Source organism: Phaseolus vulgaris, chromosome 7, assembly GCF_051622355.1.
Source record: "Phaseolus vulgaris cultivar YP4 chromosome 7, ASM5162235v1, whole genome shotgun sequence".
NCBI classification, from domain to species: Eukaryota; Viridiplantae; Streptophyta; class Magnoliopsida; order Fabales; family Fabaceae; genus Phaseolus; species Phaseolus vulgaris.
The window spans coordinates 50,200,334-50,219,890 of NC_143504.1; the positions used below are offsets into that span (position 1 = coordinate 50,200,334).

Here is a 19,557-nt window from a genome sequence, read left to right on the forward strand (position 1 = left end):
TGTCTATTTAGTAATTATATTAATTACTTTAACTACATTAATAACAATTTCTCAGAATGATTAATAATTATATAGCATTTAATAAAATTAAATCTTACATACCAATTACATGTGTTTATCTTAATTACATAATTATACATTAAATAATTCATTAATTACTTTAAAAACCGGGAGAAAAAAAAGGTAAGAGATAAACACAGAATAAGGTCTCTGAAACCTGTGTTAAATTATTTTCGTAAGTAAACTTTAAACCGAAATATTTTTACAAATAATGGTCTATTCTTAATATGAAAAATTATTTCCCCTAAATAGATCAGGTAACGAAAGTAGAGGGGTGTGTTTAGTAGAAAAATGGTGGATGTAAAGTGAGAGGGAAAAGAATAGGGTGAGTGGATAAAAATGTTAAGGCCACGAATAAGTGACACGTAAGAGACGAAAATAAGGAGGGAAAAGATAAATAAAAAAAAGAGAAGAAGTGAAGTTCCAAAAGAGTCAAAAAGCGAGAGAGTGTTCGAGAGAGAAGGTGCATTGGTCCGTTATCTGTCGTCAACGGAAAGTGGCAATGCCACTTCCATTTTCCATTTTCCATTTCCAGTAGAGTAGGCAAAGGCAACAATATATTCATTCAATTGCAATTATTGTTATTATTATTATTATTATTATTATCTTCATCGTAATTTATTATTTAAATTAATAATAACTCGATACATCTTCTAATTTGCGTGTGATCACCACCCACAATTCTACTACAAGACAATTTTTCCATTCCGGCATCTCCTTCAGCCTACGTATCCAGATTCCCTCCATTCGCTTCACACACAAAACACAACACAACCTCGTTAGTTCCATCCTTTGCGACAGAGTCGGTTGTTGTCGTTCTGTTTACGCTCATGGCTATGGCGTCTCTCATTCAATGTTCGGCGGCTACTTCCTTCTCCGCAACTCGAGGAGGAGACTCTACTGGCTTCTTTTCCCCCTTCACTGCCCGTTTCTCCAAGACCCACAAGTCTCGCCTTCGTTGCTCCTTAGATGATAATGTTTCCGACATGAGCGTTAACGGTTTGTATTTTACCCTTCATTTTGTGGAATCCGAATTCAATTTCGAGGCTACACTTATCTTAGCGCTGTTTTTTTTTTTTTTTTTTTTTTTTTTTTTTTTTATCTTTTTTCATTTTGGGGAGTGCTGGAGGGGAGGGAAATTGAAGGGTGGGATGTGTCAGAAAGTTTAGATAATTTTTGTTAAACTGTAGTTTTGACTTTGCAGCACCGAAAGGGTTGTTTCCGCCGGAACCTGAACATTATCGAGGACCCAAGCTGAAAGTGGCTATTGTTGGAGCTGGGCTTGCAGGCATGTCAACTGCAGTGGAACTCTTGGATCAAGGCCACGAGGTTTAGCTCCTTCTCCCTCTTTTTCTCTCTTAATCGTCATGTTTTGAGATTGGATGTTGTGGTTTATTACGTTGTAAAGTTACTTCTGAAGTAAAAGGGAATGATTCCTTGATCGTTGATCAGTTTGTTTGATTTTATAATTCAGGTGTTGAGTGCATTGGGGTATAACAGCTGATGTATTTCTATTTTTTTTATACGTTTTCTTCAAAATTCTATCATTCAGGTCGATATATATGAGTCAAGGTCTTTTATTGGTGGCAAAGTTGGTTCCTTTGTTGACAAACGTGGGAATCACATTGAAATGGGTTTGCATGTTTTCTTTGGTTGCTACAACAATCTTTTCCGATTGTTGAAAAAGGTAAGCTGTTTTCACTTGCAGTCAGTGCATAGTCTTCTTCATCTCTAAAACCTGGATTCTTCCTCCCTCTTTTTTAGCCGTGAAACATGTACTGTTCACTTTGTTTTTTGTGTACAATTTTGGGGCATCCGTTTGTTTGTAACTTCTTCAGTGCTTGGGTGACTAGGTGGGTGCACATAACAATCTACTTGTAAAGGATCACACTCACACTTTTGTTAACAAAGGAGGTCAAATTGGAGGTATGGTTTGTGCTTCATTTTCGTCATTATTTTGCTTCTCCACAATTTCCACCACAGCATTGTGAATAACTTTAGTTTTCGTGCGCAGAACTAGATTTTCGCTTCCCAGTTGGAGCACCAATACACGGGATAAGGGCATTTTTGACCACAAATCAGCTTAATGTAATCACATTATATATTCTATTATCATGTTTGTTTAAATTACACGACTTGGTCATCACTCATCAGTATTATGCAGAACTAGAAAATAATATATTTGAATCTCCAAAAACGTATATTTGTTCATTTGATTTTCCTCAGTGGGACTATCATTGTACCTAACTTTACATATTGTTTATGAACAGACCTATGACAAGGCTAGAAATGCCGTGGCTCTTGCACAGAGTCCAGTTGTCAAAGCTCTTATTGATCCAGATGGTGCACTGAGGGACATAAGGAATTTGGATAGTGTAAGAGGATTCATTATTTTTCGCTCTATTTCTGAATAATGCTTCCTGATTGTCTGTGCCCCCAGTTTCTGTGTGTTCTTAAACATGCTCTTCCACTCAGCATAGCATAGTCATACATGCACACACATACAATAGGAGTAAGTGTGAAGGTTCTGTGTATACCAAAAAGTAAAAATTTCAAACTAACTTCCTGGAATCTAAATTTACTGTTTCTCTTTGTATTGATTGTGTTTGTCTATCATCTTTCTCAGTGTCCAAACTTTTTCTTTTAACCAATTTGTGATTTTGTTACAGATTAGTTTTTCAGATTGGTTTTTATCCAAAGGTGGCACACGCATGAGTATTCAGAAAATGTGGGATCCAGTTGCCTATGCGCTTGGGTTTATTGACTGTGATAATATCAGTGCCCGCTGCATGCTTACCATATTTGCATTGTTTGCCACAAAGACTGAGGCTTCCCTTTTGCGAATGCTGAAGGGTTCACCAGACGTTTATCTGAGTGGTCCCATCAGGAAGTACATCACGGATAGAGGGGGCAGGTATAGTTCTAGATAGAAGAATATTTCCACCATGACTTTCCAATTCAATTTTTTCCGTATTTATATCCTCATAAGCTGCTGGAACAGGTTCCATCTTAGATGGGGATGCAGAGAACTACTTTATGACAAAACTGCTGATGGGAGTATTTATGTTACAGGACTTTCCATGTCAAAGGTGATATCTGCTTTCTTGTTTGAATTCTTTACGTGCTTGGTTAGAATACTAGTTACATCCTCAGAATCTTTATAGTTAATACCTTGTTAACTTTTATTTTCGTAGGCTACTGCCAAGAAAATTGTGAAAGCTGATGCTTATGTTGCTGGTTAGTAGATTACTTTTCCTTGGATTTTGTATTCATTCCTTATTTTGCCAATAATCTTCAATAACGCCTTACTGTCATTTACGTGATGCCAGCTTGTGATGTTCCCGGAATTAAGAGATTAATTCCATCGGAATGGAGGGAACAGAAGTTTTTCAATAACATCTATGAACTAGTTGGAGTTCCTGTAGTTACTGTGCAACTCAGATACAATGGTTGGGTTACAGAGTTGCAGGATCTAGAAAAGTCAAGGTAATTCTCTGAATTTTAGGGTCCATATAGAAACTATAGAGTGAGGTACTTTTGTTTGACAATAAAGATTGAAATGTTTTAATTTTGATCATCATTGTTGAACTTCTTCATGCACGGCAGGCAACTGAGGAAAGCTATTGGGTTGGATAATCTTCTCTATACACCCGATGCAGATTTTTCTTGCTTTGCAGACCTGGCACTTTCATCTCCAGAAGATTATTACATTGAGGGACAAGGATCATTGCTCCAGTAAGTGTTTGTAATTTCAGAGTTCTAAATTTTCACTTTCACTCATCAGTTCATTAACTAACTGGAACATATTTTAAGAAAGATTTTAAGTGACTTGCTTGAGTATTCTGCAGTCAGCATAATCATTATTATACGTGGATCAATAAAAACAACTTACAGTTGCAGGAATATTGAAAATTTGGACTATATTTTAAGATCTTAAGGTTCCCATTGCTTCATAAATTGCTTTTGGTTCCATGGCTATAAATACATTATCAGCTTTTTTTAATCAAAAGAAAGAATGCTATTGCATCACTATACAACTTGGAATATTAAACCAGGTTAGCACTACAACCTGTACCGATCATATACAACATTCTTAATACAATTAAAAGAAAAAAGAAATGCAAAAGGAGGGGGACCAAACCAAAACCCACTAATGAAGCCTAATGAGTAAATTTGTCATAGTATTAAAAATTGATCATCAGCATACATATAATATTTGATTTAGTATTGACCTTCTAAGTATATAACGCTAATATCTTTGTCAGATGTGTTCTAACGCCAGGAGATCCATACATGCCCTTACCAAATGATGAAATCATTGCAAGGGTAGCAAAACAGGTTGGTTAAAAAGAAATTATATTTCTCTTATTCTGGTTTTGGATATTTTCACCGTTGATTTATTAGTGACATGAAAATCGTGCATCAAAAGTTTGAAGCTTATGATGGAGTGTGTTTACTGTGTTGATTTATTTTGATCATTAAGCATTCAACTTCAAATGATATTGTTAAAGATATGATTTGATTACAGTCACCTTTCAATTACACAGAACATAATTACAAGCAATCCTTTGATTATGGTATCAGAGTGGTGACCTGTTTTGTTACTAATCTGTTGCTAGACCGGACTTTTTCACTAGAAGCACTAGCCCCAACTTTCTCACTTTGACCTTCTGTATGGGGTAAACAATACCATTGCAACATTTTATGCTCTTCCGTAGCCACTGCACCCATGAGAATTTTCTTGCTCTCTGACAGCCGCTCCACCCTATGAACACTTCTGCTACCCAAAAGTTTCTCCTCTCCAAGCATTTTTGTTCTCTGGTAGCTCTGTGCTCTCAAAGCATGTTTTGTTTTAGCAGCCGCTGCATTCTCAGAGCATTTTCTGCTCTTCGGCGGCCACTGCACCTTTCAAACACTTTTGTTTTCCTGCAGTGACAACACCCTTTATAAGCATTCTTGTTGTCTAGCAACCGTTGTACCCTATGAGTACTTTTGTTCCCCAGCAACCGCCGTGCTCTTCGAGCATTTATGTTTTGGTCTGCAGTAGCTGCAACACCTTTTTAGTATTTTTTTTTTCTCTCTAGCAGCTATCATGCTGATTTATGACGTTGTTAGAAATCCAAGTGTGGGTTTGAGTAAAAATGAAAAAGTTGAACAACATATAAGGAGTAAAACCCACAAATCCATTGTCTAAGTTTTTTGTTGGAGTTGCTGTCATAGTCTCTTATATGGGTTCACTCATGGTTTATTGGTGTTGAATCTGAATCTCCATAGTGTATGCCCCCTCGATGACCCAACAGTGGAATTAGAGTTGATGGTTCATCTTAGTGACCGACTAAGATGAGTACAATATAGAATGCTCCCTATATCGAAAGTCTCTTCTTGACGGATGTTTCAGGCAATGTCCTGTTATGATGAATGACAGTATAAGTAAGGGTAACCACTGAGGTATTAATGGTTAAAAATGTTTCTACTCGAGGAGTACCAATGTGAAAATGACTCACACTTGAGGAAGAGATTGTTAGGAATCCAAGTCTGAGTTTGAGTTTCACATTAAGTAAAATGAGAAAGTTGAACAACATATAAGGAAGAAGACCCACAAACTCATTGCTTTAAGATTTTTGGTTGAATGTAGTGTCGTAATCTCTTATATGTGTTGACTTATGATTCATTGGTGTCGAATCTCCTAGGTGTATCCTCCTTCAAATGACCCAATAGACACGACCTTGTGATCTGAGCTACCCTTCTCAGACGGTTACTACACTGTCTAACTCTCTCAAGAGGTCTTGCATTGATGACACAACACATAATTACAAACAATTCTTTCAATGTATCTCAAAAGATGTTACTGGTTGAATTTGTACATGTTCATTTGGTGCATATTTTTTCAGGCTGCTAATTTGATGCCTGATTGGATTGTTCGGTAATCATCAACATATCATTTTATTATTTCTATCATAAGCCACGTCACATGTTTCATTTTGTGGTTTATTTTAGGTGATTTCAAGTTAGTGGTAGTAGATATTCAATTCTCTTGTCACTATATTGATTTTGAGTTTTTTTACTAGGTTTTGTCACTGTTTCCATCGGCTCAAGGTTTGGAAGTGACTTGGTCTTCTGTTGTTAAAATTGGCCAATCTCTGTACCGTGAGGGACCCGGCAAAGATCCATTTAGACCAGATCAAATAACACCAGTGAAGAATTTCTTTCTTGCTGGCTCTTACACAAAACAGGTACACTGTCTTTACTATCATATAATTTGTGCTTCTTCTACGAATATAATATATAACCCTTAAAATCATGTATCGAGATGCTTTTTGTCTTTTCATGTCATGCTACAGCAGTCAGTTACCTACAAATACTTATATAGCCCCCCTGGGCTTCTGGTATAACCTTTGAAAACAATTTAGAAAGTGAAGTGGCTTTTATGACACTGACAATAAATTTCTGCTGCTATATTTATTTGAATGGGATTACTGTGTTGTGATACCAACATCTATCTAGAAATTGTGTATTTTCTTCTCCCTATTTCAGTTTCCGGATTCAGGATTAAAAAAATTCTTGGTGTCTTTTGCCACTCATGAATTTAGTGGCATTCTTGTTCAATTAATAGTTTGATAAACAAAGAAAAAGGAATTTTAGATAAAAATCATTTGAATAGAAGTGACAATTGACGTGTGGAAAGTGGTAAAGGCAATAGACATTCCCTACTTTCTCTTGCACAAAAATAGAGCACTCAAATACTCCTTATATACAAAATACTTTTAGCTGATTAAAAAAACAGCTTTCACTCCTAAGTAAATTGGTCTGTGGAAAATTTTACGAGTATACAACAATAAATATTTACAGTGTACATGCTTTTTCAATAGAGATCAGTATGTTCTTTCACCATGCTTCCAAATTTGATACCACTCACTTTTATTATTTATTTACTTACATGAACATGCCTCTGATTTTTTGTTTGTTCAGGACTACATAGACAGCATGGAAGGTGCAACTTTGTCTGGCAGACAAGCTTCGGCCTATATCTGTAACGCAGGGGAAGGATTAGTGGCATTGCGGAAGGAGGTTGATGCTGAGTTGAAAGACGACCTAGAATTTACGAATACTAAAGATGAATTGAGCCTAGTATGAGATATTTCCTTCTGGGGTATTCAAATTTGAGGTGAAGCAAGTTTGTTGTTTTGCCATGCAACATTTTAGAATGTATATTCAATCGAAAAGTAATTCCAGAAATAATTGTTTGCAAGTGAAGTTCATCGTTCTAATATCCGGTGTCTATCAATTGCGTTGCATGCACTCATTGTTAAATCAATAATAATAGGATTACCTGTATTGATGGGCCTTAGAACTCAATGAAGAGACTCTTACTTCCCGTAACTCCATGATTGCATAATCTAGAACTCATAGTTATAATTTGAATTATGCAATATAAAATACATTTATATATTTTCATTAGATGTTTTGGTAACAATCTATGAATTCCAGAATCCAAAATTCTTTTAGTAGAATGCCCTTTTAAGACAATGCAATTTGAAAATCAGTTCATTATAAACTATGTATGATCTGGGTCGCCACAATTGCCTTTCGGATAATTTGATGTCTAATTTGCTGAATATGAAATTATTATTCTAGGTTACTATCTTAAAAACTTGTAGACTGTTCAATCCGAAAATAACATGAAAGTCAGAGTCACTTCCATACTTATTTAACCCTTTGAATTGTTTTTGAAAAACTTATATTCAAAAAAATTAATTAACTTCAACACTTACACATTTTCATGTCCAAAATGATACTATTTTCCAATTCAATATCCAAAGCAATATTTTAACACCAATGACTAATAAATCAGAAAGGACAAAATGAATACTTTCAGAAAATTAAAGGGTGTAGGAGAAAAATATGGAGTGGAGAAAGAAGTTGTCCAATAAAAGAGGGAGATATTATAGTATCGGCTCAGTTGTTCTTTACTGGCCTAAAGTACAACATGACTCTTTCTTTCTGCACCTCCAAGGCTTCTCCTGACACCTCATAGATCAGCGGAAAAGATCAATTCATCCTACATTCCAGATTCCTCAACCTGAAAATGATTTTTTTTTTATACTTTGTGATTAATCTGGAAGATATTTCCAATTTCAAAATATCTTTTACAATCCAATTTTTTTTTAAAAGTATATTTTAAATTACAGAATTTGAATTTTTTTTAAAATTTTATTCTAAATTATAAAATCCAGAAGATATTTGTAATTGAAGAATACATTTTGAATTCTATAATGGAAAGTTTTCTAGATCATCTATTCCAAAATGAAAAACGTCAATAAAATAAAATATATTTTTTGATATTTTAAGAAGCTATAAAGTTACAAGAAGAAACGTCATACAACAAATATCAAGTAGTTTTGAGTAGAAAACAGTACAATATTTAATATGCGAAAAAATTTAATTTCATAATTTCTTCATGTATTTCATACTTTAAAAAAATTCATTTCAAATTATGCAATACATAATACAAATTTCAAACTATAAATTTATATTCTAGACATTTTGTAGATTCTAAAATATAAATTTTGTATAGTAAAATATAGAATGTGAAATATAAAAAAATCATAAATTTTAATTTTTGAATTCAATGATCCAAAAAGTTTCCCGATTCCACATTATGAATAAAAAAAATTAAATGAAAAATGTACAAGGTAATTTGGATATTTTTGAAATATGAGATAGAGGAAAAAAAAGCAGCATGGGGTGCAGGAAGAATTTCCCAAAAATAGAACATCTAACAATAAAACATTTTATTCTTTTATTCAATTAAATTTTTGTATGTACATAAGTTAACTAATTTAAAAATTATACTTACCTTAATTTCTAACGGGTTAAGGATAAAAACTTTCACACTTAATTCTTATGCACTGACGCTAGAAAATATATTTACACAAATATTGAATTAAAGAAAATTGGTAATTCTTTTGGACATAAATTTAATTAAAAGAATAAACATAAGCAGGTGATGTAGTGAGCAATTGAGAACCCAAATCCCGTAGTAGAGAGTGAGAGAAGCTTTTGGAAATGGCAAAACTATGGTGCTTCAGTGGAACCCCTCTACTACCTTCTCGCAACCAGGTACTACTATTTCTACATCATAACAAATCTAATTTAACTCATCTGATTTTTGTTGTGGCGTTGCAATTGCAGTTTCGAAGGAATCATGGAGTCCAAAGGTGCTCAAACACTAACATGCTCAAAAGCATGAACACTTATGCTAGTATGAACAAAGAAAGTGAAAGTGAAACCCCTCAGATATTGAAAATAGTGGTGACCGGAGTGACAGAGCTCTTGAGGCTTTTCTCTCCTTCTTTTGATCAATCAAGGTGTCTATACCTGCTCAATCTGCAACCTTATTTACTTACCATAATCTACATATCTTCTAATTACTCACTCCCACTTATTTATATGCAGCTTTGAGAAACAGAGTGATCAATTCCCAATTTCAACCGTCGATGATGTTCTAAGTATCATCAAATCTGATTACGACAACGCTTATTTCGTAACAGGTAACATTCTTTCATTCTCCTCTTAGCAAACATTTTGTTACAAGTTTCTTTTGTAGTAGTTTATGCATTCTCAATATAAAGTAGTCTTAAGGTAATATTACCGTGTATGATATATCTGTTTATTTTAACAATGACTTCTGACTGTGCTTTCAAATAGTCTATAAATTCTTAATATTATCTTTCCCTGTTTAGCATCTTCTGGCTATTTTTTTTTACTTCCATTTATTTTATTGTTGCGGTGATGACATCAGTTTTATTTTCCTGGTATGGTATCTGTCTCTAAATTTTTGCAAGCGGGATCGTGCTTGCAGATATGAATTATACGGCTTAAATTAATGGACGCATTTCTCACTTTTGTTTGGCAACTAGGGAACTTCACTTCTTCAATTTATGCTGAGAACTGTATCTTTGAAGACCCAACTATTAAATTTCGTGGTAAGAATTCTTGCCTTATACCTATAGTAACTTGTGTTTTACTCTTCCCCTTGTGCTTGGCTTGGCATGTCTTCTCTTCTTCTGCTTACTTTTCATCAGTTACTAGTTGTTGTTACAGAAAAAAAAGAAAACATCACTTTGAACAATGTTCAATCAACTGAAGCTATATGATGCATGGTAATACAGGTAGGGAGTTATACGCACGAAACTTGAAATTGCTAGTTCCATTCTTTGACCAGGCATCCATTATACTACAAAAGATTGAGAAGGTAGATATTCTCTGTAAATTAAAACTTTATACTCCTAGTCGTACAACTTGTAAATGCATATAAAAGGTTGTCTCCCTGTTGGAATTCTTGTCCAAAGGCACTCTTTTGTTGAAAAGAAAAAGTGCAGTGCATTAATCTTCCTCATTAAAACCATTTACACTTGTTTTGGTTACACATTAAGAAGATTCAAATTAACTGGGAGTGAATAAGAGTGATGTGTTCATGATCAGAAAACTTTATTTTCCTTTGTTGCTAAGCCAGAGAATATCCAAGCATCACCTGGAAGAATGTACAAATGGGGAGTGGGTGGGCAACATTGGACTTGGCATGACTATTGGCATAGGATGGCCTTTTGCGTTTGGATATTCCATAGTTATATTGAGAAAATGGTCAAGTTTTAGAGGTGTAAATAGAATTGTATTTTAAACCAAATTTGACTTTCCATGTTTTTGAGAAAATCATTATAAGTTTATAAACGTTAACCAAAGTGGGAGATTTCTTTCCAATGCATTCTGAAGTATTATGTTCTGGAATCTAATCTTTGCCTTATGAGAAGTCTTTAGATGAAGGGGATTTCACTTTTAACCGGATATTGGGATGCTGGGGTACTTAATATCTACCACTTCATGTTCATGCATGGAGCCACGCCACCCCACCAATATTTATGTTATGCAACCAAGCAGAAGGAATACACTATTCTAAGAGATGTGACATAGTCTCTTATGAGAGATAAAGCGATTATCATTACTTGTAATGCTCGAGTAAAAGATGTAGAGTTGTAGAATGATGCACTACTTGGAGAGGGTTTTCAAGTTTATAAAAAACTTGTAATCTTTATTAGATATATCCTTCTTTCAATGGCATAATTAAAATTATTTTAGGCTGCAATAGGGGTTCTATTTCTTTTAATTATCTTGGTGTTCTGATTTTTGTTGGTGCTCCTAAGTCTTGTTATTTTCAGCCTTTGGCTGAGAAGGCTAAGAATAAATTAGCCTTTTCGAAAGGTAAAAGTTTAAGCATGATGAGAAGGATCCAATTAGTTGACTTTGTTATTTTTGGTATTATGGCATACAATTTTTAAATTTATAAATGGCCTCTTATTCTTTTAAAGGAGGTTAATTGGTGGATTAGAAATTTCGTTTGGATTGGAGATGTTATTAAGGCTGGTTTAGTTATTGTTAAATGGAAAACAAAGTCTGTCTCCTTCGGTTAGCTTAGGATTTTGAATACACTACTATGCCTTGGTCTATTATTATACGTGTCAGATTCCTAAAATCTAAGTATTTGAAGTTTTCTTATCATTCTTCTTCTATTTGGCCTGACATCAATGAATATTGTGATACTGTTTTAGATAATACTTTCTGGATTGTTGGGAGGGTGATCAAATTAATTTTTGGAATGATTTATGGTGTTCTTCAAAAAATTGTGTCTTTCACTGTTTTTGATCTCTGTGTCTTTATGTGTTCCCATCATCTGCCCTTGTTGCGTGTGGGTTTTTCCCGACACAGAATTATCCATTTAAATAGGCTGGTACTGGCAATTATTGGAGCTGAAATTTTGAATGTCAGAGAACCTTGACCGTTGAAATTTTGATTCAGTTCCACTTGTTGAAGTAGTTCAATTCAGATGCATTAATTTTGAATCTATGGTCTAGATAAACCATTTCTTACCCATTTGAGTTATGGTTTAGACCCTTAAAAGATCTGTTTCTCTCTTTTGATTATATGTGCTCATCTTTCTCTTTGTTAAGTTCCTATGTTGTCTTTCTCTGCAAATTGAAAGCCTACAATTCTCACGACTAAACACCTTATGTTAGATATTTGTTTTTAGACTGCACGTGGCATCTTTATTTGTTTTTCTGTTTCAGTTGTTGAATAAGTCTTTGAAGTCAAAGTAACTATTCATAAACTTTAGGAGAAAGTATTTCCGTCAGTTTTTTTGTTACTGCAAGTGTTATAAATGTATTGCAATTGGCAGCAGAGATGGAGAATAATAACGATCTATTTTATTTCAATTCATATATTTTCTTCTTTCAGTATTTTGTTCCCTCTATTTTGCTATGTGCCTTTATTATGTAAAACAACAATTGGTATCATGAGCTTTTTTCTTACGGACCTGTGAAAATGGATGTTGATTCAAATTTCTCACAAGTTGCACCTCCAGTCTTTGATGGAGAAAACTACCATCTTTGTGCTGTCAAAATGGAGTCTTACTTGGAGGAGGATTATGAAATCCTTCCGCTGTCAAAATGAGTTAGTGGATTATGTTCCAGTAAGAGGTACCAGATTGCTGTCCGAAATTTATGAAAGATGCAATGTTTCTGTGTGTGAACCTGCAAATTTTGAAGAAGCAAAGAAAAGTCTAAATTGGATAGCTGTAATGAAGAAGTTGTTGTCAATGATCGAAAAAAACCAAACCTGAATTTGTTGTTGCTACAGCTTTTGATAACCAAGTCTTGTGGTTGGAGAAAATTTTAATCGATCTTAACATAGAGCAGAAGGAAAGTACGAACGTTTTTGTTGACAATCAAGCTGCAATAGCTATTTCCCATAATCCTTTTCATGGAAAACCAAGCATTTTATCATTAAGTTGTTCTTCTTAAAGGAGGTACAGAAAAATGGAGCTGTTCTAGTTTATTGCAAAATCGAAAACCAAGTTGCAGATTTGTTTACCAAGCCATTTCCAGCCAGCAAGTTTGAGTTCTTAAGACAGAAGATTGGAGTTTCCAGTTCCAAAATCAAGGAGGAATGTTAGTTTTTTTTTTTAGACTGCACGTGGCATCTTTATTTATTTTTTTGTTTCAGTTGTTTGTTGAACAAGTCTTTCTAGTCAAAGTAACTGTTCCTAAACTTTAGGAGAAAGTATTTCAGTCAGTTTTTTTGTTACTGCAAGTATTATAAATGTATTGCAATTGGCAGCAGAGATGTAGAATAATACCAATATATTTTATTTCAATTCATTTATTTTCTTCTTTCAGTATCTTATTCCCTCTATTTTGTTATCTGCCCTTATTCTGTAAAACAACACCTTATTGCTGAATGTTTCTTTCAATCAGTCTCTCGATCTAACTATAACTAAAAGGACATTATCCTCTCGGGCTACACTGCTTACTCAAAAGATACATCTTGAAATTTTGCTCATGGTATAATTCATAATGCAGGATGTTGATTCTGACAGAAATTTTGTGCTGGCATCTTGGAAACTAAGGTGCTTGTCCCCTCCTTGTGTGCACGAATGAACCATCTATATTTCTTTTCTCAAACATTTTGTATTCCCTCAGTTAAGGAGTTACCCAAAACTTGAAATGGGTTGTTAAAAAAGGTAGAATAAAGTCTTTTCTTAATTTTGAATCTTGTGGTGTATAATGCTAGCTCAGTTGTACAACCTGGTCATATGTTGTATATATGTACCTGTATTGAATCAATGAAGACTATCTTGGTTCCCTCTATGTATGCATTGTTGAAAGAATGATAAAATGCCTCTAAAAGAAAAACGGTGAAATTCCATTATAGAAATAATTTGGTGATATTCCTGAATATACGTAAAATTCTGTATTTGGAATCTTTCACCTTTAGCACAAACACATAGTTTAGTACTAATAGGATTCCTAATGGGTTGCTGCCTGTAGCACTGCAGTATAATGAAATTAGGTACAATATATGTTGTCAATTTTATAGTCTTAGTTGATTCCTTAGGTTTGTCAGGTGTGCTACGATGGCCACCGGTCTTAAAGTATCCATGTATCTATTAAATAGGAACCATTGCCTAAGAAGATATCTGAACTCACATGCCTGGTCTCCATTCCATGATTTCATCTCTTTAAATTCTGAACTTCTTTGTTAATTTATTTGGGGGGTCTGATATGCAGGACCAACTTAAAGCTTCCTTGGAGGCCTCTGATTTCTATTGATGGAAGCACAGTTTATGAATTAAATGAAGATTACAGAGTCAGTCAAAATGCATCCTATTCTTTCTGACGTATACCTTTGCACCTACTGATGTGATTTGAGATCCATGTTAACTAGTGTCTGCTACTTTTTTGTTTGACAGATTGTTAGACATGTTGAGAGTTGGAACGTTTCTGCAGTTGAAGCAGTTTTTCAGATTTTCTCCTTAAACTCAGGTGGTTGAGATGGCACTTTTGGACGGAGTCACTTGGTAAATATATATTTCATTGTGATTATTAATTTATGTAGTCGTTAAAGATGCAATATACGCCTAGCTATCAGTTTGTTTCATGATTGCAGAATATTTATATTCTAGAAAAAAATGTTTATAAATGGTGTATTAGTTGATTGAGAATGTCAGTACATATACGCAACATGAAAAATCAAAAGGAATTTTGGGATTTGAACTTCTAGTTCTAATATTTTTTGCTTGAAAGGAGAACTGTTTCCCAAAATCGGGCAGTCATCCAAGAAGTACATAGCTGCCACAGAAGAAAAGCAAACAGACTTATTGTTGACAGTGCACTAAATTAAGCTGAGCAGGCAAAAGATTCCCTTTTCCATTAATTGTATGTTTGAAAAAAGTGTATGTCTGAAAAAAATTCTTCATAATTACTTATAAAAGAAGAAAATAAGAAATAAAATAAGTTTTACCGGTAAACTAACATTAGTTTATATTTAAGCTAAAATTCAAATTTAATTTTTTTTAGGGAATTTTAATAAAATATGTTACTTTTATGAGGAAGTTTGTTTATTTTTTCCATTTTATTCTCTTATTTTAAAGGTAATTACGGAGAAGTTTTTCTGAACAAACTCTAAATTTGTTGCATTGGTCATACTTGCCTGTACCTGTAAGAAATATGGAGTGATTTAAATCATCATTTGATGGATCAGCTTTATCATTTGCACCACAAGACGTGCGTCTGTTGCTATAATGATGGGGTGAGATCAGTGTTTAGTGTAGAGCATCTCTAGACCATAAGTTCAGCGTCATAGTGCTGTTAGCAGAACAATTTTTTCTATGACACCCCGCTATTCTTTCCCTCCTCTCTGACCACTGCAGCACAACCATGAAGTTCAAAATTACCTTTTACTACCTTTAAAGTTTAAATGAAATTTCTCTTTACCTACAGTTTGACCCTCATCCATAATAGGCTAATAGCCCATCCCCAATCTTTAGTAGATTTGGTATTAGTATTTGCTTAAACCATATTTTGGTTGCATTTGAGAATTATGAAGGCTTTTGTACTTACTTTTTGACCAAACAATACTCCATATGCAGCAATGTGGATTTGGAGGAGTTAAGGCCAGGATCTAAGTCATGTGAAAGTTGGTCGTTTTAATTCATTTAGTATAGAAGATTGTAGGATGAAACATACGAATTTGGAGTTGCAATCTCTAACAATGTGGCTTACTATTTCAACGGCCAGCCTACTAAAGGTTTTACAATCTTCTGGGCCTCTCTCACATGCCAAATTCATTACATACTAGTTCTGAAGCCCAGGGGTAGATTTAATGTTAGAAAGTGGTAGTAAATAACGAAGTCCTGTTGCAGAGAATCTCCAACATGCCGATATTTTAAAGAAAGATATAGTTACCTTTCTATCTGTATTTTGCCTACCATATGATGTCTAATGGGGTCTATGAGACTGCTATGGTATTGAATCCGAGAATCCAATGTGCAACGATAGTGGTGCGTGGGCACCTGGTTGCAACTTTGCTCTGCCTTAATCTTTAAAAATATATATATAAGATTGTTGCACGGCATGTTTTATAAAACTCATTTTTTCCATTATAACTTAAAGTGTTACCATGAACCTCTGATAGTTCCACTTGGTGTAGAGGAGTAGAAACGGATAACCATTTAGCTATTTTGTTCACACAACTTGAAGACAACTTAAGATAAATAATTCCCAATAGGAATAAAATAACTGTACAAGATATACAGAAAGTTGAGGATACAGGGCAATATTCAAAGTTGAAATCTCATGAAAACAGTAGTTTCATTAATTGAAACACAAGTTGAAAATCAATTTTCATAAGTGAGATCATGAATATGCAAAAGAACAATGAACCAATCCTGTTTCAAAATTTTAGAGTTTAGTCTCTCCGCCAAGCGTAGAGCAACAAAGAGAAACCACCGTTACTACTCCCACACGACCTAGTTGATGAAGAGCACGAGCTCCTCCCTCCATCACTGCTCTCCTCCGTCCACTGCAACACACCAGAGCTTGACGGCGACAGTGTTGCAATTGAAGACGCCATAGTGGGTCCCATCAGCCTCTTCTTCATCAACTTCTTCTCTGGCCCCACCATTTCAGGCCACACTGCGCCACCATCACCTACTTGAAACACAAAAACACCATAGCCATTGCCGTTTTCACTGTCAACCACCCAACTCAACACGTCCCAGTAGAACTCTACTTCAACACCATCAATGAAGATTTTCTCGTTGCCTCTGAATTTCCACGCCAGCCTTTTCACCACCACGCAAACCTGACCATCCATTTTCACCCTCAGCACTTCTCCACTGCATAATTCAATCTCTATTTCACGTTTGGAACCCATGAACTCGCCCCTTGACACGTAACTCGTGCTTCCAAACACGTGCTCCCTTCTGGACATAAGAGTTTGGTCGCTTGTTTGGTGAGTTGAAAGCTGCAGGGGAAGAATAAGAAAAAGGTCACCCAGAAAGAATTCAACCCTGCCATTGCAGCAGATTGCAAGGTAGAAGCATGACTCAGGCTCAGCCGAGTTTCGAGTACTGAACAGTGCTGCAGAGAAGTCCCAGTGAAGTTTGATTTTCTGAGAACGTTTGTGGGGGCGTGTGAGGTAGATGGATTTGGATCCTGGTCGAGTTCGGAAGAAGGAGAAGGTTGAAGGGTTGAGAGTGATGGTGATGGAGAAGGTGTGAGGAGCATAAATGGTTAAGGAGTGAGAAAGAAGTGTTCTGAACCAGGTGAGTGTGAGGTACGTGGGGGAGTTGCAAATTTGAGTTTGGTATATGCAGGTTACTAGGTTCTGGGGCACTTGAGTGGTGCTTGAGCTGGGAGGTGTGTTGGGTTGGCTGAAACAAGCTGGGATCATGTTGTGTTGTTTCTTCCTTCTTGGACGTGTGTGTGTTTCTCAAATGTTAATGTTTGGTTGCTTGATTTGCTTGGTTTACTATCGGTATAGGAGTGAGTGTGTGTTTGTTGGCTTTATGTGTTGGGGGGAAATTTTGTTGGACTTGTGTTGAATGTTTAAGGTTGTGTTGTTTTGAGATGTTGGCAAAAGTGTAGAACCAATAATGAAAATGCAAGTCTTGGTTGATATTAAAAAGAAAAAGAGGGAGAGCACGACGAGGCTTTATGTGCTAGTCTTTCACATAGAGTTCGTTGGCTTCCTTGATTTACGCCTTTGAAAAACCTTAAAAGCCTTCTGTCCCTCGTATGTGTGCTGCTGAGCTGGGTTGCACTTGGCTCTTCAACTTTCCAAGTCATTCAAATTAGAAGGGATAGAAAATTAACAACTATTTTATGCCTTGACCGTTTTCTTTTTAATCATTCCCTTCTCAGTTTCCTTTAAATGAAATGAGATGTCATAAATCCCTTTTATGATGTTTGAACTTTGAATATCACAAGCATTGGACATAAAATGATCGTGTCTTATGTTTACGCACGGAGTTAAAGGGGGCGACAGGAATAACTGACTTTTCACATTATCCATTTTTTTTCTTTCTATTAGGTCACAGCTGACATATAGAGTGTATAATTTATACTTTCTTTCTTGGCCAATAAATTTATTTTGAGTTTTGGATATGTATTCTTCTAGATTAGATATTTAGAAGAAAAGTTTTGTTGTGTATAAGTTTGATCAGATTTCATGTTTCTGGAGAAAAAAATATGCATGGTTTGTAAAAGAAAATTGTCTAACTATACTGGCTTTATAGTTCAATAGTGTATAATATTTGTGTAAATTCGTCATTGGACTACAACTAATTTTACTTGCAAACTCTCTCTCTCTCTCTATATATATATATATATTCATTATTTTTTTGTTTTCTTTCTTTTAATAGTATGTCCAGTTAAGACCTCGTATAAATTATTCAAAGATTCTATCAATAGAGTGATGATAGTATGTTTTATATTAATTTTTGTTTGCTCGTGTGACACGTTATATACTTATAGGCTATATCTCATACAGCATTTTGAATTTGAGACTTTGTTTTATTCATAAAATATTTTTATAGTTTTTTTTAAAGATATTTTATATCCTTTTCAAGTCTAATCACTAGATCATTTAGGGGGTTTTAGCTTATAAGCCATAAGTTACTTCAAAGTTAGTTCAGTTAAATTCTAACTTTTAAGCTAGGGTGTTTCTTCCTCTTCTTCATGCAATCCATAAAATAGGTAAAATGACAAATATTTCATGAAATTTCCAGAAAATATTTTCTGGAATATACTTACAAATTCTGAAAAGGGCTGTTCAAGTAGATTTTGGAAAATCTAGTCAATTAAAAAAATAGTAAAATTGTCTTTTCGGATATTGTGAGATATAGGAAGAACTTTGATGGATGCAGGAAGAAATATCCTTTATTTAAGTTATTTAATTTTCTTTAATTATTATTCTTCTATATACATTTCCTTATTATTCTCAATTCTATCTTACCTCTGATTGTTTATTTGAATTCTGTAGGCATACTTAATTATAACACCATTCTTAGTATTTATTAATTATTATTTCATTTTTAATATAGTTCATTAAAAAAATTAACTTTGCAAAATTGAAGTTATTGTGAAGATTAAACGATAAAAATGATAAAAAAAATCAATGTAATAATTTAAATTAAGAAATAAAAAAATTAAATTTATAAAAATAATAATAATTAAATTTGATTAATACTTATTAGATTAACTCATTTAAATAAAAGTAACTTGTAAAATCAGAAGAGCATATACAATTTTTTTAAAATATTAAAAAATTTAATAAAAGTTTATTCTTTTAAAAAATGTAAAATTATAATCACATAATATAATATATTTTTATTTAAAAACATAAATTTCATTTACACAATAAAATTTATATAGTTATATTATTTTATATTTACTGTATTCATCAACATTCTACTCAGATCTCAAATAGGATTATAGGAGTTTATAGGTTACTGGCTAAACAAATTTGCAGCCAAAATTATTCTTCAAATTTTAAAACCCATTGACCCTTTTCAAAGTTGGCCAAAATCGAAAGGCATAGTTTTCTTCTTTGTGCTGATATATTTACATTCCAAAAAAGTAATAAATTAACATTTTAATT

The 19,557-nt window shown here is 34.1% G+C and overlaps 3 protein-coding genes across 6 annotated transcripts; 2 read left to right on the top strand and 1 right to left on the bottom strand.

Annotated features, from left to right (window-relative positions):
• The first annotated feature begins 425 nt into the window (after positions 1-425).
• ZDS (zeta-carotene desaturase) lies at positions 426-7,328 on the top strand. The gene is made up of 14 exons (XM_068636923.1): positions 426-1,059; positions 1,265-1,389; positions 1,613-1,747; positions 1,914-1,986; positions 2,075-2,148; positions 2,331-2,435; positions 2,730-2,974; positions 3,062-3,149; positions 3,255-3,297; positions 3,390-3,546; positions 3,667-3,795; positions 4,326-4,398; positions 6,129-6,293; positions 7,030-7,328. Exons 1-14 carry the CDS (start codon positions 891-893, stop codon positions 7,192-7,194), a joined length of 1,746 nt encoding a protein of 581 aa, XP_068493024.1. The 5' UTR covers positions 426-890; the 3' UTR covers positions 7,195-7,328.
• A 1,715-nt stretch (positions 7,329-9,043) lies between these two features.
• LOC137829903 (adenine phosphoribosyltransferase-like protein, putative (DUF2358)) lies at positions 9,044-14,669 on the top strand. Of its 4 annotated transcripts, XM_068636928.2 has the most exons (8): positions 9,044-9,180; positions 9,253-9,428; positions 9,517-9,611; positions 9,981-10,046; positions 10,233-10,315; positions 13,476-13,522; positions 14,184-14,262; positions 14,366-14,669. In XM_068636928.2, exons 1-8 carry the CDS (start codon positions 9,127-9,129, stop codon positions 14,444-14,446), a joined length of 681 nt encoding a protein of 226 aa, XP_068493029.1. In that variant the 5' UTR covers positions 9,044-9,126; the 3' UTR covers positions 14,447-14,669. The 4 variants fall into 4 exon arrangements, with proteins under 4 accessions (XP_068493029.1, XP_068493027.1, XP_068493028.1 ...); XM_068636926.2 differs by lacking the exons at positions 13,476-13,522; positions 14,184-14,262; positions 14,366-14,669 and adding an exon at positions 12,467-13,291; XM_068636927.2 differs by lacking the exons at positions 13,476-13,522; positions 14,184-14,262; positions 14,366-14,669 and adding an exon at positions 12,479-12,884.
• Positions 14,670-16,031: 1,362 nt separating this feature from the next.
• Positions 16,032-18,051, bottom strand: LOC137829902 (uncharacterized). The gene has a single exon (XM_068636925.2). The coding sequence runs from the start codon at positions 17,347-17,349 to the stop codon at positions 16,363-16,365; it is 987 nt and encodes a 328-aa protein (XP_068493026.1). The 5' UTR covers positions 17,350-18,051; the 3' UTR covers positions 16,032-16,362.
• Positions 18,052-19,557: the final 1,506 nt, after the last annotated feature.

What these genes read in the sequence shown, in the direction of transcription:
- ZDS (XM_068636923.1), top strand. Translation starts at nt 891, where the DNA reads ATGGCTATGGCGTCTCTCATTCAATGTTCGGCGGCTACTTCCTTCTCC. An exon ending in CAGGACTTTCCATGTCAAAG is followed by an intron (nt 3,150 to 3,254) that starts GTGATATCTGCT and finishes TTATTTTCGTAG; the next exon opens with GCTACTGCCAAGAAAATTGT. An exon ending in TTGCAAGGGTAGCAAAACAG is followed by an intron (nt 4,399 to 6,128) that starts GTTGGTTAAAAA and finishes TTTTTTTACTAG; the next exon opens with GTTTTGTCACTGTTTCCATC.
- LOC137829903 (XM_068636926.2), top strand. Translation starts at nt 9,127, where the DNA reads ATGGCAAAACTATGGTGCTTCAGTGGAACCCCTCTACTACCTTCTCGC. An exon ending in CAACGCTTATTTCGTAACAG is followed by an intron (nt 9,612 to 9,980) that starts GTAACATTCTTT and finishes TTTGGCAACTAG; the next exon opens with GGAACTTCACTTCTTCAATT. An exon ending in CCCAACTATTAAATTTCGTG is followed by an intron (nt 10,047 to 10,232) that starts GTAAGAATTCTT and finishes ATGGTAATACAG; the next exon opens with GTAGGGAGTTATACGCACGA.
- LOC137829902 (XM_068636925.2), bottom strand. Translation starts at nt 17,349, where the DNA reads ATGATCCCAGCTTGTTTCAGCCAACCCAACACACCTCCCAGCTCAAGC.